The sequence below is a fragment of the Mauremys reevesii genome, linkage group 6 (assembly GCF_016161935.1).
Source record: "Mauremys reevesii isolate NIE-2019 linkage group 6, ASM1616193v1, whole genome shotgun sequence".
In the NCBI taxonomy this organism is placed as follows: domain Eukaryota; kingdom Metazoa; phylum Chordata; order Testudines; family Geoemydidae; genus Mauremys; species Mauremys reevesii.
In genome coordinates, this window is record NC_052628.1 from 24,921,600 (window position 1) to 24,948,137 (window position 26,538).

A 26,538-nucleotide genomic window follows, 5' to 3' on the forward strand; every position below is an offset into this window, starting at 1 on the left:
GGTTATTTTTTCATCCACACATGTTTGTGATAATAAATCCATTTTTAGCATCTTTTTACCAAGCAGAATACCTCATAAGTCAAAGATTTTAAGAAATGTCTTTGCTCTTGTGGCCATTTAGAGCTCCTAAATCTTTGAGTAGATAACTCCCATTTGGGAAAAATGGTAACTTTGAGTTTCACATTTTGTGTAAAAGAGAGGTTAAGTAAGTTTTGTGTGCATTTTTGTTGGACATATATTGTAGATATACTCTTTAAATACTAGGCTTTATCTTTAAAAGTATTTTAAAATTATAAATTTCATTTGTTATATTTTTTCATGAAGGGTATAATTATAGCTTGTGACAAAATTACCTAATATGTATATTCAAGTCCAACTGCCAGCTTTTGATACAACTTGAAATAGTAAGAAGCTTTGCTTTGTTAGAGTAATAGGGAATGTTTGGATTATTTACAGACTAGCTGTAGATGTTGCTACACATACTTCATTTAGGTTGTTTTATCTCTCATTAAGTGATAGCCTGGTCTATTGGATTGAGTCAGTGCCTCTTGGGTTCTATTCCCAACTTTGACTTGCTGTGTGATCTTGAACAAATGACATAATCTCCCTGTGCTTCCATTTCCCTTTATCTAAAATGGGGATTTTAATGTTACTTAATCTCTCTGACTGTTGAGTAATGTTACTAAAGGTTTTTGATTATATAAAGCACTATATTTGTTATTAGTAATAGTACTATTATTCCTAGACAGAAAACTTGGTTAAACTGGATGTAAGGTTGTAAATACATATCAATAGCTTAGAGGGATGGGGGAAATCCTTAGTAGAACGTTATAGTTCTTAAAAGCATTTCCTCACAGACATTGAAAATATGGAAATACAGCAACCTACAAGCTATACAAGTAACTTTAACTCTGCCTCTGAGTCACACAACCCTGTCCAGATAAGAAAGGTACATCTTTAAAATCCACAGCTAGTTAATATGTTAATTCAATTAATGCTTTGGTTTTCCCATAGCCCCTTTCAGCTTGCCGACATTGTAAACTATATCCACTGTGGTTTACACAGCAGAGTATGCATATCATAATCACAAAGGCTATATAGGGCCAGATTCTCATTGCATTGAGACTCCTGTACACTATTCTGAAAGTTTACACTACTTTGGTTGCTTTAAGGGCCACTTACACTGCCAAAGCAATATGAAAGAGCCTTAGTAGAAACGAGAATCAGGCGTATGGGGTAAGATTTCCACAGCTGTAAAAAGCCAGATAGACAAGGGCTGAACGGTTTGCATAATTCTAAATGTTGTACAAAGGAATTACTATGATTATGAAGGGATGGGAGATGCTTTGTATTTATACAAATGTAATAATACTTTCCTTTTATAACAGTGCCTTTGATCCAATAATCTCATTGTACATTACAAACAGTAATTTAGTGTCACAACCTATTAATTAGGTATGTTTTATTATCTATACTTAACAATAGATGCGAAAACTAGGGGCAGAGAGATTAAGCTGTTTGCTCAAGGTCACATAGTATGTGTCAACATTTAGATTAAAACGCATGTCATATGAATCACAAATTTTTTTCCAATTTTCCCGTCACCCACCCACCTTTCCCCTTTTTTTCCTATACAGAAGATCTTGATGTTGATGTCTTGGTGAGGAAAGGTAAACCTCACAGGTAGACTGTAGGACATAGTGTTTGCAAAGTACTTTGAGAGCCTTGAATGAAAGTTTTTATGTACAGCTCCATAAGCCATAACTTGGGGGAGAAATCAAATCAGTATCTTAGATGTCTGTAAACTAATTTGAGAAGTATGGAGAATAAGCAGGAAGAGCTTGAAATGCTAGTAAATAAACACAGCTGTGACATAGTTGGCATCACAGAGACTTGATGGGATAATACGCCTGACTGGAATATTGGTATAGAATGGTACAGCTTGCTCAGGAAGGATAGGTGGGAGGGAAGGGAGGAGGTGTTGCCTTATATATTAAAAATGTATACACTTGGACTGAGGTTGAGATAGAAACAGGAGACAGACTGGGTAATGATAAATGTCATGATAGGGGTCTACCACAGACCACCTAACCAGGAAGAAGAGGTGGATGAGGTTTTTTTTAAACAACTAACAAAATCATCCAAAGCACAGGACTTGGTCGTGATAGGGGACTTTAACTATCCAAACATATGTTGGAAAAATAACACTGCAGGGCACAGATTATCCAACAGATTCTTGGAATATATTGGAGACAGTTTTTATTTTGGAAGGTGGAGAAAGCTACTAGGGGAGAGGCTGTTCTAGATTTGATTTTGACAAATAGGGAGGAACTGGTTGAAAATTTGGAAGTGGAAGGTAGCTTGGGTGAAAGTGATCATGAAATGATAGAGTTCATGATTCAAAGGAATGGTAGGAGGGAGAACAGCAAAATGAAGACAATGGATTTAAAGAAGGCAGTCTTTAGCAAACTCAGGGAGTTGGTAGGTAAGATCCCATGAGAAGCAAGTTGAATGGGAAAAACAATTTAAGACAGTTGGCAGTTTTTCAAAGGGATATTAAGGGCACAAGAGCAAACTATCCCACTGCATAGGTAAGATATGAAGTATGGCAAGAGACCACCCTGGCTTAACCAGGAGATCTTCAATGGTCTAAAAATCAAAAAAGAGTCCTACAAAAGGTGGAAGCTAGGTCAAATTACCAAAGATGAATATAAACAAATAACACAAATATGTATTAGAAATTAGAAAGGCCAAGGCACAAAACAAGATCAAACTAGCTAGAGACAAAGGGTAACAAGAAAATATTCTTCAACTACATTAAAAGCAAGAGGAAGACCAAGGACAGGGTAGGCCCGTTAGTCAATGGTGGGGGGCGGGGAGAGAAACAATAACAGAACATGTGGAAATGGCAGAGGTGCTTAATGACTTCTTTGTTTTGGTTTTCACCAAGAAGGTTGATGGTGGTTGAACGTCTAACATAGAATCATAGAATATGGAAGGGACCTCAGGAGGTCATCTTGTCCAACTCCCTGCTCAAAGCAGGACCCACCCCCAGACAGATTTTTGCCCCAGATCCCTAAATGGCCCCCTCAAGGATTGAGCTCACAACCCTGGGTTTAGCAGGCCAATGCTCAAACCACTGAGCTATCCCTCCTCTCCCCCCAGCATAGTAAATGCCAGCGAAAATGAGGTAGGATCAGAGGCTAAAAGGGGGAAAGAACAAGTTAAAAATTACTTAGATAAGTTAGATGCCTTCAAATAACCACCAGGGCCTGATTAAATGCATCCTAGAATACTCAAGGAGCTATTGAGGAGATATTTGAGCCATTAGCAATTATCTTTGAAAAGTCATGAAAGACTGGAAAAGGGCAAATATAGCACCAATCTATAAAAAGGGAAATAAGGACAACCCGGGGAATTACAGACCAGTCAGCTTAACTTCTGTACACAGGAAGATAATGGAGCAAATAATTAAGCAATCAATATGCAAACATCTAGAAGATAAGAAATAACAGTCAGCATGGATTTGTCAAGAACAAATCATGTCAAACCAACATGATAGCTTTCTTGTGGATAGGGGGAAGTGGTAGACATGGTATATCTTGACTTTAGTAAAGCTTTTGATGCTGTCTCGCATGACCTTCTCTTAAACATACTAGGGAAATGCAAGCTAGATGGAGCTCCTATAAGGTGGGTGCATTGTGGAAGGGCATAACGAGTGGGGTCCGGTTCTGTTCAATATCTTTGTCTGTGATTTAGATAAAGGCATCGAGAGTATACTTGTTTGCGGACGATACCAAGCTGGGAGGGGCTCAAGTGCTTTGGAGAACAGGATTCTAATTCAAAATGATCTGGACAAACTGGAGAAATTTTCTGAAGTAAATAAGATGGAAATTCAATAAGGACAAATGCAAAGTACTCCCCTTAGGAAGGAACAATCAGTTGCACGCATACAAAATGGGAAATGACTGCCTAGGAAGAAGTATTGCGGAAAGGGATCTGGGGGACCACAAACTAAATATGAGTCAACAGTGTAACATTGTTGCAAAAATAAACATCATTCTGGGATGTATTAGCAGGAGTGTTGTAGGCAAGATATGAGAAGTAATTCTTCCACTATACTCTGTGCTGATTAAGCTTCAAATGGAGTATGGTATCCAGTTCTGGGCACCACATTTCAGGAAAGATGTGGACAAACTGGAGAAAGTCCAGAGAAGAGCAACAAAAATTATTAAAGGTCTAGAACATGTAACCTATGAGGGAAAAAATTGGGTTTGTTTAGTCTGGAAAAGAGAAGACTGAGTGGGGACATAACAGTTTTCAAGTACATAAAAGGTTGTTACAAGGAGGAGGGAGGGAGAAGAATTGTTCTTCTTAACTTCTGAGGATAGGACAAGAAGCAATGGGCTTAAATTGCGGCAAGGGGGGTTAGGTTGGACATTAGGAAAAACTTCCTAACTGTCAGGGTGGTTAAGCACTGGAATAAATTGCCTAGGGAGGCTGTGGAATCTCCACCATTTTTAAGAGCAGGTTGGACAAACACCTGTCAGGGCTGGGTCTAGATAATACTTAGTCCTGCCATGAGTGCAGGGGACTGGACTAGATGACCTCTTGAGTTCCTTTCCAGTCCTATGATTCTATAAGATGGCTGAACTGGGAGTAGTTCCTGCCTTCCTCCCCTCTGATCAATCCACATTCTCTAAGACTTGACAGACTGAACTGCTTCAACATAGTTAGAAGCAAAGCAGCTATTTAGATAGTGCAAAGGGATTACAAAGTACAGAAATTAGAAAGTTTACAAGGGACCTCACAATCTACTGAAGTTCAAATCCAATAGCAAAAACCTCCAAAATGAATCATCAACTTTCCCAAAAATGCTCAAAGGAACACTCATGTTCACTAGCTAATCTCATTAACCAAGCTACATTTTGTGGAAACTTCTCAATGACCTAAAAACAAAACAAATTATTTCATATTAGGAAAGTTTTTGTTATGAGTCCAAGTTTTGTTTGCATTATTCTGTTTTACATTCATTACAGAATCATTGGCTGAGCCTGTGGCCTGGAAAAATAAGTGGTTTAAAAATTAATGAAAACTTCAAAGGAGCTTTATTTATTATTTTGCATATTTTCTTGATAATGTGCTTACATTTTTGTCTGCTAATCCAAGTTTTCTTATCTAATGAGGAATTTATATGCCATTTTTTCAAAGATACATTATCAGTGAAAGTGATTTTTATATGCTGTGTTTATTTACTATCCGGTTTTGTTATTGACAGAACTGTCCTTGAATTGAATATACTTAATGTATTTTCTAATTTTTGCAGACTCTGACAACAAGGGTGTGAATTCTGGTCGCTTGGTAGCTTGCATAACCACTTTGTTCTTATTCAGCAAAATCAGGCCCCAGCTAATGGTCAAACATGCCATGACCATGCAGCCATACCTTACCACTAAATGTAGTGTAAGTATAGGAAACTAAAGTCTTCTTTCATCTAAATAATTATGGAACTCAAGGGTTATCTTAAATGCATGATGAAATTGAGGGTGGGAGTGTAAAAAACAGCAATAATATTTCCATTACATAGCTGTTTTCAGTCCTGAAGATATGAGAGAACCTTTTGTAATCCATAGAGCTCTAATAGGAGTGGGTTGGGTTTTTTTCAAACGTATTGGACGCAGAGGAACGTCTGCCTTGAAGGTTTCTTACTTCTCAAAGGATGAACTGCAAAGGTTTTTTAAAAATTAAAAACGTACTTATTAAGGTCTAAAAAAGAAAATAAGTAGAAGAGTGTTATATTTTAAATGTATTTAACCTTTATTTTAATAATATTTACTTCCTGGTTTTGTACACTCCTCAGCAGAAAATTACCCATGTGCCATTATGGTATGACATTTCAAATAGTCATCCAATTTTGCATAAATATATTAATATTTAACGCAACTGTTCCCCTGTAAAGTTCAACCCACTTATTCACCATTTGCTCTATATTGGATAGCCGCTCAATTTTATGTATCTATCCTGTTAATTTCAATTTTTATCCTGCTTTTGATGTTTCCAATTACCACAAATACATAATCAAGCTTAATATTAGTAACTGTTAGCTAGTTTCAATCATCTCACCTCAGTCATTTTTTTTCCTCAAAACTAAAAATCCCAATTTTGTGAGTTTTTCATATGTAAACTCCATTCCCTTTCTTTACTTTACATTTACATTGCTGCTTATGGTAGCAAGTTGGCAAGGAACCCATTGTTAATGTTGCTGTTTGTATAAGGTTTTGTGTAAACTACTAGGGTGAATTCCTGGCCCCTTTTGGAGTAAATGGTAGTTCTGTCACTGACATCAGAATTTCACTTCTGGTCTTTTGATCTGAGAAATCCTGTCGTCCTCTTAATCGTCAGTTAAGATCTCTTCCCCATTCACCTGCCTGTGGATGGAGGACATCATGATAGTAAGCCTGTCATCTAGCAGTATCTACAAAGTACTTTTGGTGTTGTACGATGAGATGTAGTTTCTTCTGATTGAATAGTATATCAAGCTGTCCTGAGTGGGGTGGAGGGGATTTAAATGCTGCAACATCTACTCAGTGGACTACACAAGCTTCAGTTATGCAGCTTGAGGTGAATCCTAAAATCATTTAGCTGGTAATTATAGCATATCCCATTGTGATTAATGGGATGCACATTGGGAAATTGTAACTTCTCGTGTCAAAGGGTTAACAAAAGACTTTAGTGCATATGAAGTAAACTGGCAATCAATACTTGCTTTGAGAATTTCTTCTCTAGATTCCTCAGCTATGGCATGTGAATTACTTTAGGCCCACTAACTAATAATGTTTCATCAGATCAGGTTTTTTAAATCATGGTTTCTGAAATGTCCTATGCTTGTAGTTAAATCACATTCAGCCCTAGTTCATCTTCACCTGTTGCTAGTACCTGGTATCAGCAATGGGTCATTCTCTAGGACAGTGGCTCTCAACCTTTCCAGACTACTGAATGTACCCCTTTCAGGAATCTGATTTGTCTTGCGTACCCACAAGTTTCAGCTCACTTAAAAACTACTTGCTTACAAAATCAGGCATAAAAATAAAAAAGTATCACAGCACACTATTAATGAAAAATTGCTTACTTTCTCATTTTTATCATATAATTATAAAATAAATCAATTGGAATATAAATATTGTACTTACTTTTCAGTGTGTAGTATATAGAGCAGTATAAAACAAGTAATTGTCTATATGAAATTTTAGTTTGTACTGACTTCTCCGGTGCTTTTTATATAGACTGTTGTAAAGCGAGGCAAATATCTAGATGAGTTGATGTACCCTCTGGAAGACCTCTGCATACCCCCAGGGGTACACGTACACCTGGTTGAGAACCACTGCTCTAGGGAAGACAAGCCAGAAGAGTTCAAAGATTCATTCTAGGGCTTCAAAGGAATAGTCAGAATCCAAAGTCCTACTCGGCCTGTGTGGAATACTCCCAAGCTTCAAGATGAAGCAGCATCAGTTCCGATGTATCATTTTTGAGTATCTTGGTACACTCAACCCCAAACTTCTTCTCTTTTCAGTGCTGAAATAAATTAGGTTGCATTCCTAGCCTATCATGCTGACCATGTTACCTTCTCCTGGAGTCCCTGTTCAGGTTCCTCCTCCTTCATTGTATATAATGCAAGCTTCTTTGTTTAATTCTTTTAAAGTCCCTACTAACTAAAGTTTCTGCTGACTATTTTTTGAAAACCTAGGGAACTTTTTAAACAGAGAAAACAATAAGAAGCTGTTTAATACTTTGCTGAGTAGCTTTAAATAACATTTTTTTATTTCACCTACTCTTCTCCCTTAAAACCAAACCCTCCCACTTGTTATTTCTTTTTCTCCTTTGATATTTCCCCTCCAGTCCCCCTAGATCTTTACTCTTCCCATACCATCCTATAAGTGGCTGGAAGGGAGAACCTCTTTGCAACATAAAGAGGGTCCAGAGCCCTTCCTCTCCACCCCATGCAGCCACTCTAGAGAACTTAAGTGATACAGAGGGATTTACATGGACCCTGTGTCTGGGGGTGAATATTATCAATTGCAACTATATTAAATCCATGTCAGTTATCAAAATGTTACATTTTATTAAACTGTATATACCTATGTATTAAGGTATATAGGTATGTACCTTTTTCATGATATGTTATCAAATATTTAAATTCAGAAAACCTAGTTACTCTGTATTTCCTCCTATGTGTAGAATTAAAATTAAGCAGCAGTATTCCTGTTATGCTTAAGATATATCATGAAATGTTTTGTAATAATTAATTGCAAAATAATTACCAAAGACAATATTAAGACTATTTTAACTATAAAATAAAACTTAGCTTTCACATCAATAACTTTTATCTTTACCAGAACAATTATTTCACCTGGACTCACTTATTTCCTAATGGAAAAAGTATTGGATTAGTAATTGGAGATAACAGTTTACGTTTGATTATCATTGCATAGCAATACTTTTGAACATGGTAACAAATTTAAATTATCATCTTTAAACCCTTAGCCAAACTTTTTCTACCAAGAAGTGCTACAGCATACCTAAAACATACTTCAGAGAAAAGTTAGATCTTTGAATATCTGTGTATACTTTTACTGAAAAACTGAAATTTATTAAGTTATTCTCAAACCTGAAATAAAATTAGAAATACTTAGCCCTTATATAGGGAAAATGGTGAAAATGTTTAATCATTGTAAATGTTATTCTTACAGACCCAAAATGATTTCATGGTGATCTGCAATGTTGCAAAAATCTTAGAGCTGGTGGTGCCATTGATGGAGCATCCAAGTGAGACCTTCCTTGCCACTATTGAGGAAGATCTCATGAAACTTATAATCAAATATGGCATGACGGTAAGATTTAATTTATACTTTTTATATTAATTTAATGTTTTTGGTTCAGTTTGATATGGAATATGTAGAAGTTATTTAAAATGAACACATGAACATTTCTTCCCTATTAATGTTTGAACGGCAGTTATGAAAAACTGGCTATCCCTGTGAACTTTCTTGATCTACAGGAGTTTGTGTATTTATTATTACACTTTAGTTGTTATGTACTTCGTCTGAGATTTTCAAAATAGTCTTGAAGATTTAGACCTTTATTTTCCATTAGTTTTAAATGAATAATATGTTTTTATATCTCTAGATTGCTTTGAAAAAATCTCTATCTTGACTTCTAAATAAATGGTTATAAATATTTTCTGTCTTATTTTCAGGTAGTGCAGCACTGTGTGAGCTGTCTTGGGGCTGTTGTAAACAAGGTTACTCAAAATTATAAATTTGTATGGGCCTGTTTTAATAGATACTATGGTAAGTTAAATATCAGAGCATATATTATTAAACAATTTTATAAAAGTTTTGGTTATGCTTGTCATTTTAGGAGTGCAGTATTTGCTGCGATTAAATCTTTTCTCTTATTTTAGGTGCACTTTCAAAATTAAAAAGTCAACACCAAGAAGACCCAAACAGTACTATACTTACAGCCAATAAACCAGCACTCCTTAGATCTCTTTTCACTGTTGGAGCACTGTGCCGCCATTTTGATTTTGATCAGGAAGATTTTAAAGGCAACAGTAAGGTAAAATACACTGTGTTTACCTTCTCAGTGTCTTGTGTTTAAAACGGTAAAGTTAAAAAATGTAACTTGTAAATAGAACAGAAGAGGTTTGGTAACACTGCTCTACAGCCAAAATGCTTCTGAAATAAATGTAGTCAAACTTTACTAATTCTGGGTCACTGAGAACGAAAATGATGCTTAAAATTGTTGATTGGCTCTAGTTTTCAAGTTATGCTATTGGGTCAGTATATACGACCCTTGACTTGGGAATAGCGGAGGATAAGTGAGTTATAAAGGGAAGGGATCTCAATTTAAACCAGAAATGACTAAAATACATCTTTGACTGGATCTATGAATAAATCTGACTGGGTTTGGACAGTATTTGCTTTTTAGGCAAAACAATGAATGATGCAATCTGAAGCTGGTATTGCGTCATACATGATATGAATTGCATCATGTAATTCCTAGAAGTCATGGATGATGCAATCATAACGAAGTTTACATCACTCTGCTGAACAAATTGCCCTATATCAGCTCTAGAAATCATACAGTTTCGTGCTCTCTTATTTGTCAGTGTTTGATTTTGCAAAGGGACACGTTTCTGTTTAGCCAAAGTGAGCAGAGATGCCTCGTACTTGTGTGAACAGTGCAGATAACTTCTGCTATGTTTGTGGTGAAGTGACTTTTGCATCACAAAAGCGCAGTATAACCACTATGGTTAAGAAAGCCTATCGCCTTTATTTTGGCTGCAAAATTGGAGATCAGGACAAGAGGTGGGCCCCACACATATGCTGCAACACTTGTGCAACAAATCTTCGCCAGTGGTTGAACAGGAAAAGGAAATCTATGCCTTTTGCAGTGCCAATGATTTGGAGAGAGCCAACAGATCATACCAGCAATTGTTACTTCTGCATGGTGCCTCCAGTTGGGAAAGGTGTGTCAAAGAAGAAAAAGTGGACTGTGCATTATCCAAACATTCCATCAGCTATACGCCCAGTACCCCACGGAGAAGGACTGCCGGTTCCTGATGCACCAGAATCATTCTCACTTGAGTCAGACGAGGAAGAGGAAGAGGATGAAACTTCTGGCCCTGAACTATCAATGTCACAGGACCCACATTTTCTCCCATCCTCCTCCTCTGAACCACACCTCATAACACCAGGTGAACTGAATGGCCTTGTCAGGGATTTGGAACTACCCAAGAGTAAGGCAGAGCTGTTGGGCTCCAGACTACAGCAGTGGAATCTCCTGGCAGGTGATGTTAGGGTTTCCATGTTCCGTGACCGTCAAAAGGATCTTGTCCCATTCTTCTTCATGGAAGGTGGTCTTGTAGCCTGCAACAACATAGATGGTGTGATGGCAGCCCTCAACATCGTTCACGATCCAGATGAGTGGAGACTGTTCATTGATTCATCGAAGACGAGCCTTAAAGCTGTTTTACTGCATAATGGCAATGTTTTGCCATCAATTCCAGTTGGTCATGCAGTCCATATGAAGGAAACCTATGACAACATGAAACAACTTTTGAGGTGCATAAACTATGACCAACATCAGTGGCAGCTTTGTGGCGATTTGAAGGTTTTTGCTCTCTTGCTTGGTCTGCAGACTGGATACACAAAGTACTGCTGTTTTCTCTGCGAATGGGATAGTCATGCAAGAGATTCCCACTACATCAAGAAAGATTGGCCGCTCCGACAGTCATTGGAGCCTGGGAGGAAAAGTGTTCAGCATCCACCACTTGTTGAATCAAGGAAGATTTTGTTACCACCCTTACACATCAAGCTGGGTTTGATTAAGAACTTTGTCAGGGGAGGGATAGCTCAGTGGTTTGAGCATGGGCCTACTAAACCCAGGGTTGTGAGTTCAATCCTTGAGGGGGGCACTTAGGGATCTGGGGCAAAAATCAGTACTTGGTCCTGCTAGTGAAGGCAGGGGGCTGGACTCAATGACCTTTAGGGGGGGAGGGATAGCTCAGTGGTTTGAGCATTGGCCTGCTAAACCCAGGGTTGTGAGTTCAATCCTTGAGGAGGCCACTTAGGGATCTGGGGCAAAAACTGGTCCTGCTAGTGAAGGCAGGGGGCTGGACTCGATGACCTTTCAAGGTCCCTTCCAGTTCTAGGAGATTGGTATATCTCCAATTATTACCTTTATTACCTTATTTAAAACACAAGCAGCTTTCAAGTACCTCCGTGGAAAATTTCCAAGGTTAAGTGAAGCTAAGATAAAGGAAGGTGTCTTTGTTGGTCCTCAGATTCGTGAACTTCTTCAAGATGATGCATTTGACAATGCACTGCGTGGCAAGGAAAAGACGGCATGGAAAGCCTTCCAGTTAGTGGCAATAAATTTTCTCAGAAACAACAAGACAGACAACTACAGGTTTTTTGGTGGAAAACCTCCTCAAGGCATACAAAAGCCTTGGTTGCAACATGTCACTAAAGATACATTTTTTGCACTCTCATCTAGATTTTTTTCCACCAAACTGCAGAGCAGTGAACGACGAGCACGGCGAGCGATTTCACCAGGACATTGCAACAATGGAGAAACACTATCAGGGCAAATGGAGCCCATCAATGCTTGCAGACTATTGCTGGACAGTGACAAGAAATGCTCCATTTAATGAATTCAAGAGACAAGCCAAGAAGCGCCGAGTAGACACTGAATAGGACTAAACTATGTACATAATAGTTTTTTGCCTTTTGTTTCATAATAAATTTTATTTATATAACCCTTTTGCTGATTTTTTAAAGTGTTACATAAACAGGACAGGTGAAATATTATCATGTAAAGCAACCATAAACACATGAAAAGACCTAGGTTTACAATTTATGATTAAAACTCTACTATCTACACAATATACATAGACATAAAATGTAAAAACGTACATAACTTAGAAACAGTAGCCAATCAGTTGTTTTGTCATATTTGAATTCAGCACATCAAAATACATAATAAATAGCACATTTTATCTCTGAAGCAGACGACTTCTCAAAAATTGTAGACCAGTGTAATTTGAAACAACGAAGTAAAGTCTTCACAGTGAAACTAGACTGTACTTGTAATTTGCAACAATTTATTTTATTTTGAGAAAGCTCTGGTGTCAGTGATGTATGTTTCACTTTGCAATTAGGTTTTTAAGATTGTTTTAAGTAGAATCTAAAAATTAGCTATTGCTTTTTAAGTCACCAATATTTTTTGTTTTGATTTGGCCAGGTTAACATTAAGGATAAAGTACTTGAACTGCTGATGTATTTTACAAAACATTCAGATGAAGAGGTACAAACAAAAGCCATTATTGGTTTAGGTAAGAATTACCAAGGTTTTTTGTTTTTAATTGAATCAGTAATTATGCATCTCAGGGGATAGTATGTTTAGTATGGGTTTTTTTTACAAGAAGTTGGTTCATTTAAAAAGCTTTGGCATCTTTTTTTAAGGGATATGTACCTAATTAATATCTGCAAATTTTGGTTGCTTTTTTTTATTTTAATTTTTTTGTTCATAGAGATCTTAAATATACTTCCCTGCATGTCTGAAGATATTTGAACATAGTCTGTAGCAAATTGGTCAAAAAGGGTCTCTTTTTTCTTGCGTGTGAAAAATACATTTTGACAGTATATGCCTTCCTGTGTGTGTGTGTGTGTGTATATATATATATATATAATTCTTTACAATCTTCAAAAGTATCAGATTTCTAAACTAATGGTACCATCATTTTTCAAAATGAAAGTAGTTTATAAACTGCTGCTACTTGAGTTTCACACCCCCAAGGCATGAAGTTCAAAGGATTATTAGCAAGCCAAAAACATCTGGGAAAGTCTTAGGTGATGCAACCATGGGTCAATCCTCAGCTGAAGTCAATGGCGTTATGACAGTTTACAACAGCTGAAGATTGTCCCCTTAGATGTCAATGGGCATTAACATACATAGGCCCTGACAGTTCCTTTCTGGATAATGGCCAGCGAGAAGTTTGCCACTTCTTGGCCACACTCTTTCTGCTGCAGATGTGTACTTCCATAGAAGTATGGAAATCTTAAATCCTTACTAGCAGACCAAACATAACCTCTTAGGAGTACTACTTTATATAGAGCTGTGTTAATCTTAAAGACACCCAAATAATTTATTATCAGGCGGAGGCAGACCAAAGGTGAGCTAATTCTTAAAAGAAAATTGTGAGATAGCAAATTTTCCCTCTCTCCCATCTGAAACATTTGGATTTATTAAGCGGTAAGGAAAATTTATTAGGGAAGATGAGAAGAATTTTCCGAGGGAATTGTGGGTTGTAGACCCTTTTAAATCAGTGAGTGGAGGAAAGAAAGTTGTATATCAAAAATACTTCTTTAAATTTAAAATCCCTTTTAAAAAGTAATCAGATTAACTTAGAAAAGATCAGGCAACAAAACTTCAGTGCACGTTCATGCAGATAATAATTATCCTACTAAAGACCATCCTTACCCCTTTCGCTTTCCTTTTTTTCCCACCCATTGGATGAACTGAGCTCTTTCTTGAATAAGTCTTTTCCTGCACTACCTTTTTGAGGTGCAAGAGACCAGCTTTATCGAACCTTGATTCCCTTGGCTTCAGCCAATCAGCCCCCTCCACTGTTTCATGCTGGGTTTTTCCATATACTTTTCTTCTTCTGTTATTTCCTTTTCCTTTTATTTTCTTTTTTGTTTTGCACTTTGTTGTTTTTACTCATTAAAGATCTTTACCACCTGTGACCAGAAAGAAGTAAAGGGATATTCAATATCTGCCCCTCCTGCAAAGCACAGACAAACAAGAGTTAGGACAAATAAACAAAGTAATGGTCTAATATATGGCAGATTTCCCAGTCTTCTCAAAGGAAAGCTGCATCCCTGTCACTTGTGGTGCTATGTGAGGCTATAAATCAGCAGTATGCCAGACCCACTTATGTTATCTCAGATGATGTCTGGATTATAATTGGGGAGGGCGGTGAAGGGTAACAGGGGGAGAAGACACAAAAAAACCCACAACTGATTAAAAGAGACCAGTTCTCTACGTTTTGGGCAGGGGGAAGGAAAACAAATGGTTCTTTTCCTTCATAATAGTTTTTAAGAAAGGGTTTTAGAGTCTGTATATGTGCGAGTCTCAGTGTTCCCACTGACATATGATTGAGCAAGACCGTAGACTTCTATTATAGGAGGGACATGTATAATTTTCCCATTTTATAAATGGGATAAATGAGAGATTGATTGCATGAGGTCACTTCTAGCAGAGCTGAGAATAAAATTCATTTAGCCATGCTATCTTTGAGAATTAATGTGCTGTGTATTTGACTGTGTAAGTACTAGATCACACTCCCCTTCAGAGCCTGGAATAGAATCAAGAAATCCTGATTCTCCAACATTCTTCTGTTGTGTTTCCAGTTTTTGAGTGATTCTTTGACTTTTATTTCACATATGTATGATGGAAGATTTTACTAGTTCACCTTGAAAAATTTAAGCACAGTAATTGCAAGGCAACCAAGTGGGATCTTTCTTATTTTTTTTCTTTCAGGATTTGCATTTATTCAACACCCAAGTCTAATGTTTGAGCAGGAGGTGAAGACTCTGTACAACAGCATTCTCTCTGATAAAAACAGCTCAGTAAACTTAAAAATCCAGGTGTTAAAAAATCTCCAAACCTATCTACAGGAGGAGGATACGCGTATGCAGCAGGCAGATAGAGAGTGTGAGTGATGAGCGCTGTATTAAGGAAGCATTCAAAATGTAACTTTTGTTACATGAAAACAATCTTATAATTTAATTGATTCATAAGGGGTTTTGGGGTCTAATTATTCATGTATACATACATTACCTTAGGTAAAGATTTCAGGAACATCTTTTATACATAGTCACACTGAGAAGTATAGAGTACAGAATTCTGTTCTTAACTTCAAGTTTTAAGTTGCTGGGAAAAAATCCAAAATGTGCATTACTTAAATTCTTGTAGTTAAAATAATGAGTGCTTTGCTTTTTCTATTATCAAATTCTTCTCTGAAATTATTAATTTTCAAGCATTCTAAAACAAGAAATCTTCAGGGCTATGTTATGGTACCACTCTGAAGCTTAAATATGTCATAAAGAATATGAGGAATAGTATGTAGAGTAGAATAAGTTAGTGGTTGCCCGAAGATCTTGACACAAACAATTGCTTTTGTTCCTTTCTACAGGGAAGAAAGTAGCAAAACAGGAGGATCTGAAAGAAATGGGTGATATTTCCTCAGGGATGAGCAGCTCCATCATGCAACTTTATCTCAAACAGGTTCTTGAGGCTTTCTTTCATGCACAGTCCAGCGTACGCCACTTCGCTCTAAATGTCATTGCACTGACATTAAACCAGGGTCTTATCCATCCAGTTCAGGTATGTAATGTGAATGTGCTATATTTCTTTTTTCTTTTACACAAGAGACTCTCAGAATTTCTCATGGCTGCTAGATAAACGTCCAGTATGTGTGTGTGTCATCCCCCTGGCCTCCCAAGTCTGTTACAGTAGTTGCTTCTTTTGGGGATATTTTGTTTGGAGAGGCTGTTTTACATACAACAGATGTCTAGAATTCTTCTGTATTAAAAGGCCAACAGGGTTCCAAAGACTAACCCTTTGTTGGCTTAGAAATTAAATTTGAGTTTAATCGTTTTTAAGCAGCACTTATTAAATGCATGATGGAGTGCACTGGTTTCTGTTTTATGGTATCAGACCCCAGTTAGTGTTCAGGCATATTTACATCCATGGTCTGTCTTCTTTAGATTCTACTCATTAGATTCTTTTGCCAGAACCTTTCCCACAAAACACTACATTGGATTGAAGTTCCAGAGCCAATGTTAGAGCTATCTGTAGTTTATTTTCAAGTAATTTTCTTCACCTGTGAATCTTAACTAGATAGTGTTTTTTATCTATTACAGTGAAAATCTATACAGGTATAGCTAACAAGGAAAGACTAATTTACTTACTTGTATCCATAATCTCCCACAGATTCTTTCTTATCCTCCTTTCTGTTTTGGAAGAACTCTGAGTAAATATTGAGGAGCTATCTCAAGTCTCAACTGGATAATTCCCAGACCAAATTCTGTAACAAATTTATTTGAGACCAATATATTTTAAATATATTAATAGCTTCCAAGTTTCAGGCTTGCCATGAGGCAAATTACTAGGCCCTATCCACACTCAGAAATTGAATGTGTGCTCAACAAATGTGTTTTCTAAATTTTTAAACACCACTTTTAACTCTGTCAGCACCTGGTGTAGACAGACGTTGATATTTCAAAACATGATAGCGAGTTGTGTTCAACCCTAGAGTCTCCTGGACCAAGGATTGACCGTGAACTGTTAACATGTTTTGAAACACTGCTGTCTTTGTCTATATAGGTGCTAAGTGGTGTTTAAAATAGATCAAGAAATTGCTAAAAACACCTCATTTTTCTAGTATGGGGTCCTACAGTGTTGCCCAGCGGAAGAGAGATACTGGGAATACCATCTGTGTTCTGGCATAAATTTTCATTTTTTAATATACTTGTGTCCTTGGATCATCTCCCCTCTTTATAACTTGTGGTCTTGCCTAAAAGAAGCCATCAAGCTGTAAGTCGCATAAGGTGTCATATTCTAGTTGTTCAACTATTAACAATTTAACATAAATAATAATGTGAGATAAATATATGCATGCAGCAGTGCACATAGCCACATACATTTTTGGTGTATAATGGCTTTGTATATTTTCATCTATTTCTTTTCTAGTGTGTGCCATATTTAATTGCTATGGGCACAGATCCAGAGCCCTCTATGCGGAATAAAGCTGACCAGCAACTGGTGGAAATAGACAAAAAATATGCTGGATTCATTCATGTATGTAACTCTAACATTACATAACTTAAACAAAATGCTGATTCTCTGCTCTCTCAAGAGTCTAGAAATGTTCAAGTCCAAACTGCAGGAACTGGAGAATATGGTTATATTTATCTGTTTATTAATTCTACCTGTGTTGGGGAATTGAGTTTTGACCTCTTCGTCTGAAACAATAGAGTTTGAAGGAGCAGTTTTGTCTGAGAGTTTAAGATTTAGAATATCAAAAATGGGAAGCATTCCTAGTTCTTAAGAGAAAATATTAAGTGTTTCATTCAACCTTAAAACTCCCTTACTTATAATTGTTAGTAGTATCTTGCTCATTGAGTATCACAGGCCAAGTAACTGTGATCATCTGTTTGATCACAAGGAACAACTCTCCTAATCTTCAACAGAAAAGAGAAGAGAACGTCTTCTAAAAAAACATAGCAGTAGCAATGTAATATTTATATACTGGGAAAATGTTATATGTTACATGTACTTGTTCTCCATGGGGCACACCAGGGTTTTGGAAGCAGAGTTCGGGTAGAGGGAGCATAGGAAGGTGTTTGTAGTTAGGTATCTTGTCCTAGAAAGAAGAGGAGGCTAGGTGAGGGCACTTACTGTTGAGATATTACCATTCACTCTACCTGGCCTTCCAGATGAACTTCCATCCCTGGCCTTTGCATTGCTTTATTTTTCTCTACAGACATCCCCAAAACCCCCTCCTTATCTTGATGTGGAACTGAGTGCCCAACTGCCTCGCCCCCAGTGAGCTCTGTGTGTGTGCACTAGATTATGGGACTTTCCAGATACCAGAGCACTCCAGTTCATCCAACACTAGAATTTGGAGTTCTGCACTTATTGTACCCAAGCGCATACTTAATTTAATAGAGAGGCTGGCAGGTGGGGTCCCGAATGTAGTCAACTGAGACCCGAGTTACTCTCCATGTAGGTGAGGATGATGGAAGCACAGGGGATAGAAGCACAGGCCAAAGCACAGGGAGTGGTGGATACATTGGCTGATCAGGCATCCAGTTGATACTGAAACTGGAACAAATCCCGGGCTTAACTAAAATCAGCTGAGAGACTGAGGCACATGCAGATACTTGGGATTTTGTGTTTGTCATCCTGTGCACACAGAGTGAGGCGAGAGGGTTCAGACACATGCAAGTTCAAAAATTCAAATTCAGTAGAACGCTCAGGGAAAACTTTCAACATTATTCCTGTGGAAAATCATTTCACATGTATGAAAAATTTGCCTGTTCTGAATCATCATTTTAGCTGGATGCTTCTATTAGGGCAGTTAATAGAGAAACAACATTATTAACATAAAACCGTCATTACACTTCAGTTTCAACACCCCCTTGACATGAATGGGACTGCTTTTACCTTTCTTACAGCTATTTCGGTCTATTTGCAAACTCAAGAAAACAACGCTGCATCAGTTTGTTTGGAAATTTAACTGCACACCCAGAATGGCTAGAGGCTTTTTAAATAAAAAATAAAGCTTAAATTTTACAATAAATATCAGGGTTACTACAAATCCATGGGGAAAGAGTAAATGTGCAGGAAGTGGTAGGGTTTTGAAAATTGTATTTTTAATTTGAGGCTAATGAAAATAAGATGAAGACCTTAATTTCAAATGAAAATTTTTCAATTTGACAAAATTATTTTTCTTTTTGTGTGACTGTTTTGAAAGCCACAATTTAAACAGAAATATTTTATAATTTTAGATGAAAGCAGTGGCTGGTATGAAGATGTCTTACCAGGTACAACAGGCAATCAACACATGCTCAAAGAATCCTGTAAGGGGCTTTAGGCATGATGAATCCTCCAGCGCTTTGTGTTCACATCTGTACTCCATGATCAGAGGGAACCGTCAACACAGACGAGCCTTTCTAATTTCTTTACTCAACCTCTTTGATGACACAGCAGTAAGCATTACATAAATATACCTCATTTAAAAAGAAATTAGAATAAAATACACTGTAACTTGGTGAATTTTTGCCTGGCTAACTTTATTTCCATAGTCTTTTTTATTTGGCTGCAAAACTAAATGTATTTCCACTTAAATAACATCTTCTTGAACCATTTTATGTCTACTTAAGCCCAGTTTGGATAGAGCAGGAATAATGCAAGTTCATGTGTGAAGAAAACGTAGCATGTGCAGAATGTTTTCAAGGCAGAAAAGTTACTTTGGATGAAATACATGTTGAGTTTTTGCCCCAAGACCCTTTGAGAGCAGTGCAAAAACTAGAATATAATGTTTTTTGTATGCATGTATTATATATATATTTATATAAAATATATTTTTTTTAAACTTGCAGAAAACAGAGGTGAATATGCTCTTGTATATAGCAGACAATCTAGCGTGTTTTCCTTATCAAACACAGGAAGAGCCACTGTTTATAATGCATCATATAGACATTACACTGTCAGTTTCTGGTAGTAACCTGTTACAGTCATTTAAGGAGGTAAGTGCATTTATGATATATTAATAACTTGTTGCAATGAAGTTATGTTGACAGCATAATGAGTACTTCTCAGTCATTCCAATGTTGCACACATGGACAATAAATAACATTACTTTGCAATCAATAGCATAAATCGCACTCAGTTCTGGCAAAGTGTGACAGATCTGTGTTCAGAAACTTTCAAGATTTTTCATTAATTTTGAAAGTCAGTGGAAAATATTAGAGATGGAAGAAAATAAGACTGGCGTTGTCAGATGCAATGTTTTTCATGGAGGGGGGATCCCAGAATCCAGGTTACTTAGGTCTAGGTCCTTTTAATCCTTCATGAATATCTGAGCCATAAGCAGTCTAACTTTATTGGTATGTTGCCCTTGCTACTCCGAAAATGTTTTGAACAGATCTGCCTGTTGGCAAAGTGTCTGTCATACAGCTCAAATATATTCATTTACTTTGACCATATGGCTCTTCACTTGCACTTTTCTTCTTCATAGTGTGTACATTTTGTGCCTCTTAATATCAAATAGTTTCACTAATAATTTTTAAGCTGCAATAGTAGTTGACTCTTTCAGTCATACTAAGCATCATTGATCTAGGCCTCTGTGAGAGGGGAAGTATTTTAAATCATAGTAGTGATTTTGAAAGATAAGAGCTTAATTCACTGAATTAAAAACAAAACTGAATGATCTTTACTTATGTATATGCAGAACAAATGTGCAAGTGATATAAAAATTGAATTCTCCTTTGATTTCCTCGCCTGTATTCTGCCCACTAGTCAGTCTCCACTGTAGTATTACAAAACTACAGTTTTCAAACTGTTGCTTTTTAAAGAACAATTTGCCAGTAAAACATTTTCGATTAAATATTTACAAAATAAAATATTTTATATCTAGGATATAATGCATATGTAGTGTTGTCTAAAGGTTTGTATGAATGAGTTTGAGATTGCTGCTTTACTAATGAGTGCCAAACTCATGAGCAACTTATGCAGGGCAACTCGAATAAGTGACAATGGAAACCCTTATACCATACCAAACTATCATGTATTCCTTATATATCACACATTATAACAAACTATTTCAGAAATGTTTTAGAATTCTTATTTTATTACTAATATTTAATATTACTAATAGGTAAGAATAATTGCATCCTTCTGCATATATAACTAGGTGTCTTAGTTATCATGAGTCCAATCATACAGTCATCAGAGAAAACATAATTTAGCAATCTCTAACTGACCTAAAATAGCTTTTCTGTATATAGTAATATTTAATACTGCAGCAAAAATTTAACTCTTTATAAAGGGTCCTCCTGTAGTGAACAAGAAATAAAGTAAATGTGAATCTAAAATGTCAAAACTCACATTAATGTTAGATTTGCCTGTTTCGTTATTTTGCTTGTCCAATTTTTTGAGAAATAGGTACAAAACTCATGTTAATTGGTCTTAACATATACTGAATAATTCTTAAAAGGTTCCTGTTAAGATAATTTTCCTAGTTTTAAAAATATGAACAATTAATTGCTTGTAGTATCTAAAACTAAAATCTGTTAACTTACTGTTTCTTTTCTTGTTCTCCAAAGATACCATATTGACTAGATTCCTGCTCTGGAGTCTTGGCCTAGAGTGAAATAGGCAGGAGCATCCCTTTTTTCACCCTTTGATGCACCGCAGGTGTGTCTCGTGTACAAAGCCCCAAGGCTTTGGGGCCCTTTAAAGCATACAATTTTCATTCTGTTCTGACTACATTTAGTAAAGGAGCTCCCCACTGGAGCCAGGACAGGTGCATCCAATGCCTGCTCTCCTCTTAGTCCTGCAGCTTTGTTTAGAATGTGAGTCTATATCATTTGCACTTTTTGTCTGTCCTGCTCTCTGTAGGGTCCCCAGTGCTCTGGCTTTACTTGGTGGTGCACTGTTGTTTCTTTAAGTCTATTTTGATTTGATACCATTTCATCCTTTGAAGTAATCAGGATCCAGACTGAGAGTGGGTTTTCTGCACTGCCACAGTTCAGATGTGTCTAGATGGCTCCTTGATGTTTCCTAAGTAGAAGATGTACAAATGTCGTACCTGGCTTTCACTGCATCAAATCTCCTTGTGCAACATGACAGTGTAGATTAAAGGCTTTTCTGCTGGTGTGTTGACACTGCTCAAATATGTTGTCGTATGCCCCTTTTCTTTCTTCTAAATTTGGTCGATGTGTTGGGGTATCTCCAAGAATTGGAAACATTACCCCAAACTCTGGTTGTAACAGAGTACCTCAGATCTCTTGAGGTGTCCATTCAAGACTTCATTAGTGAGTTTGCAATTGTGGGTGCCTGTAACTGTACAACAAAATCAGTAAATAAGCAATTAAATAAGTAACCATATTTTCAGAGGTGCTTATGAGCGCACACTCAGACTGCGTAGGTACTTAAATATAGATTCATGGCCATTTTATAGGTGGATCTATAGCCTCTTTTGACTGTAGTGTAAGGATGGGGGAGGCGAAGTTGCACATAAATGTCAAGGAGCTCCGAGCAGTCTGGCTGGCAGTCTTCCTGCCCCATCTGTCGGGAAAGATGGTACAAGTCCTGACGGACAACACAACCTCGATGTTCTACATCAACAGGCATGGGGGGAGTGCGCTCATCAGCTCTCTGTCAAGAGGCACTCCATCTATGGGAACTTCTGCATCAGCCACGAAAGCCACGTGGAAGCTTGTCACCTTCCCGGTGTCAGTTATGCTCTGGCGGACCAGCTCAGCAGGGACTTCTCCTCTCACCACGAGTGATCCCTCCATGATCTTCCAAAGGTGGGGAACTCCCCAAGTTGACCTGTTCGCTACCAGACAGAACAGGAAATGCCACTGGTTTTGTTCTTGGCAAGGTCTGAGCAAGGGCTTCCTCTCCAATGCCTTCCTCCTGTCATGGTCAGAGAGCCTGATGTTCATGTTCCCTCTGATTCCACTCATCGGCAGGGTCCTGGCAAAGATCAAGAGAGACAAAGTGCAGGTTGTCATGATTGTCCCAGCATGGCCTTGCCAACATTGGTTCGGCACACTCGTGAGCTTATCAGCAGCCCCTCCCTGACCCCTCCCCAACCGCTCAGACCTGCTGCCACGGGACCACGAACAGCTCCTACACCCCAATCTTGAGTCCCTCCACCTCGCTGCATGGCTGAACCCAGGGGAATGGACCTGTTCAGAAGGAGTCCCAACAGGTCCTCCTGGAAAGTAGGAAGCCCTCAACCAGACTGACTTACCTGGCCAAGTGGATGAGGTTTTTCTGCTGGGTGTCCAAGCATGGCATCTCTCCTTCGCATTCTTCCATACAGGCTGTCCTGGACTACCTGCTCCATTTGAGGAACCAGGGCCAGGCACACTCTTCTGTTAGAGTGCATCTAGCAGCTATCTCCGCTTTTCATCTGCCGACCATGGACAGACAGTGTTTTCCCATGATGTGACGGTCAGATTCTTGAGAGGTCTCAAGAGATTCTTCCCACAGGTACGGACTCCTGTGGCGCAGTGGGAGCTTATCTTGGTTCTCTCTAGGCTGACCGGCCCACTCTTTGAGCCGCTGGGTTCCTGCTCCCTTTTCCACCTATCTTGGAAGGTCACATTCGTGGCATCTCTGAAATTAAAGCCTTGACCTCAGAACCTCCGTACAGTCTTCTATAAAGATAAGGTTCAGTTGTGGCCCTGCCCAGCCTTCCTGCCAAAAGTGGTCTCCACTTTCCATATGAACCAGGACATCTTCCTCCTGGAAGGACATCTTCCTCCTTTTCTCCTTCATTCCTCATTAACCACTCCCAAACTGAACAAGACCAGTGAGGAGAGGCGTCTTCACGCCCTGGACATCGGGAGGGCCTTGGCTTTCTACTTAGAACGTACCAAGTTGTTCTGAAAATCGAGACAACTCTTGATCGCTACAGCTGATAGGATGAAGGGTCACCCTGCGTCCTCGCAGAGGATTTCCAATTGGATCACCTCATGCATAAGGACCTGTCACGACCTGGCTGGGGTTCTGCTGCCGCTGCTTGTCAGAGCCCACTCAACGAGAGCTCAGGCGTCTTCGGCGGCCTTCCTGGAGCACATCTCTATCCAGGACATCTGTAGATCTGCAACATGGTCCTCTGTTCACACATTTACCACTCATTTTGCCATCACTCAGCAGGCCAGAGATCACACTGGGTTCGGCAGAGCTGTGTTGCAATCTACACATCCGTGAACTCCTACCCACCTCCAGGAGTACTGCTTTAGACTCACCTAATACAGAATGGACATGAGCAAGCACTCGAAGAAGAACGGACAGTTATCTTTTCTATAACTGGTGTTCTTAGAGATGTGTTGCTCAGGTCCATTCCATAACACACCCTCCTTCCCCACTGTTGGATTTTCCAGCAAGTAGGAACTGAGGGTGGGGGGAGCCGGTGGCACCCCTTATACCGTGCCATGCGGGCACCACTCCAGAGGGCATGAAAGCCAGTCCCCTATGGATTCTGCTTAGGGAAAAACGTCCTGCACCGGTGCATGTGGTGAGCACACACACCTAATATGGAATGGACATGAGCAACACATCTTGAAGAATGCCAGTTATGGAAAAGATAACTGTCTCTTTTTTAATGACTGACTTCTTGAGTATTCTACCATACAGATATTTATTTCAGTCACAAATTATACTTACAGGGAAATGATTTCTTTCCTGCTCATCAAGAAACAGAAATGAATATTTAAGTGGCATTTTGGCACTGGCCTTTTCATCTGTGTATGATGTGCACTTACTTTAGCTTCAGAAGATCAAAAAACATTCAGATATAGGGGAATCCCTAGCTTTGTCATACCAGAAGCACAAGACCAAGAGAAGGAATTGAGTCAAATGATACCTTCAGAGAAGCCCAGTTACACACATGAAAATTTTCCTGTCTCCTTAACATGCACATAAATGTTGTTTTGTTACACTGCTTATAAACTGCTGGGCTGCTGTCACTTTTTATATTTTCTTTTAGAATTAGGAGTATTGTCATAGTTATTAAAACAGAGATGCATGATCTTTACTTACTTAAGAAAAAAAATAGAGTTCCAATTTTGGATGGGCCAAACTTGATAATTCCCATTAACCAAAATTTTGTAAAGATCCCTTTTAGTGTTTTGTTAACAATATTTTGATAGCTAATTTTTCTTTTCCTGAGATTAAATAGAGCAGTCAATCCTGCTTATAAATATAGGTAAGTAAGTGCCATTTCTAAAATGTTTTTTGATTTATTGATTTTAAAAATATTACCAGTTGTAAGTCTCTCCATTTCATTCTGCCAGTCGCATTCAAGTAGGCTTGAACTAATTATAATACTTTGTATGCATTTATACATTCTGTATTTCCTGAAACATATTATGGCTATATAATAGCAAATGTGGTGATAGAATTTCCTTTACCTTATCCACATTATCAACATAAATATTTCCTTTAAGAGAAGCTTGGCATGTATGTCATGGCCCCTGAAAGCATATGAGAACCTCTGTCAGATTTTAAGAATAAAACTGTTTGAATATTTGAACTCTATCTAGAAAGGCAAACCAAATGATATTTTAAGACACTTGTTCATATACCTATTAGTCATAAAAATGGACAACAGCAAAACCTGCAAAGGGTGACCACTCATGGGAGTTAGAAGAAATGGTCAGTTGTAAAAGGTGGTCTCTCTCTTCAAAGGTATGGTATTGCCACCTTTACTTCTGTACTGCTTCTGGCAGCGGCACTGCCTTCAGAGCTGGGTGGCCAGAGAGCAGTGGCTGCTGGCTGGGCACCCAGCTATGAAGACAGCACCACTGCCAGCAGCAAGGGTGGCATGGTTTCCCAACATCCAATCTCAATGTTGTGAAGAGCACTCAAGTTTTGGAGATATATGAAATTTTTGTTTCAGAACAAGCAGCTTATACTTTAAACATGTTTTAGTCATTGAACTACAGTTAAGTGTGCCTACTTTAAATTTTAATCTGTGGATTTCAAATAATCTGTGAATTAAAAACATTTTTAAAAAAGGCAATTCACACACTTAAGAGAATTGTGATTATGGAAGGATCTTTTTGAATGCTATCATAATTCTTAAATATTTGTCATCTTCTCTGTCTTTCAGTCTATGGTAAAGGACAAAAGAAAGGAGAGGAAACCTTCATCTGATGAGGAGAGTGAAAGTGACAGTAACAGTGAGAGTGAGAGTGAAAGTGAAAGTGAAGAAGAAGTTATCAAGCCTCGGAAGTTACGTAAACGTGTAGACTCTGAGTCAGATTCTGGTGAAGAAAATGATATAAATGCTGTGATGAAATGTTTGCCAGACAATTCAGCTCCTTTAATTGAATTTGCAAATGTCTCCCAAGGCATATTGTTGCTTTTGATGCTAAAACAGCATTTAAAGAATCTTTGTGGATTCTCTGATAGGTAAGAATCATACTTAACTGCAGAATGTTCCTTGTCTTTTAGTTTAGTGAGTTCTATTCAAGTGCATGGTTATTAACTTTTTAAGCAATGGGTTTTATAACATGCAGATCTCATGACAAAATATATCTAGTTTAATTTACTGCATTAATGACATATATACAGGGGGTAGCGATAGTTTCCTTGCTTACATTGATGCCTAAGTAATACAGAATAAGAACAACAGAATTGTTCATTTTAAAGCCAAAAACATTT

At 37.9% G+C, this 26,538-nt stretch overlaps 1 protein-coding gene across 4 annotated transcripts in view; it reads left to right on the forward strand.

The window, feature by feature from the left end:
- The window catches only part of NIPBL (NIPBL cohesin loading factor), a 271,388-nt gene that overhangs the window by 242,228 nt on the left and 2,622 nt on the right, over positions 1–26,538 (forward strand). For all 4 annotated transcript variants that reach the window (XM_039543426.1, XM_039543430.1, XM_039543427.1 and 1 more), the window contains 11 exons: positions 5,327–5,463; positions 8,748–8,888; positions 9,254–9,347; positions 9,461–9,615; positions 12,805–12,895; positions 15,106–15,279; positions 15,761–15,951; positions 17,320–17,427; positions 19,140–19,340; positions 19,734–19,880; positions 25,985–26,286. In XM_039543426.1, the coding sequence (XP_039399360.1) occupies positions 5,327–5,463; positions 8,748–8,888; positions 9,254–9,347; positions 9,461–9,615; positions 12,805–12,895; positions 15,106–15,279; positions 15,761–15,951; positions 17,320–17,427; positions 19,140–19,340; positions 19,734–19,880; positions 25,985–26,286 (1,741 nt within the window). The remainder of the gene's footprint in view (positions 1–5,326; positions 5,464–8,747; positions 8,889–9,253; positions 9,348–9,460; positions 9,616–12,804; positions 12,896–15,105; positions 15,280–15,760; positions 15,952–17,319; positions 17,428–19,139; positions 19,341–19,733; positions 19,881–25,984; positions 26,287–26,538) is intronic.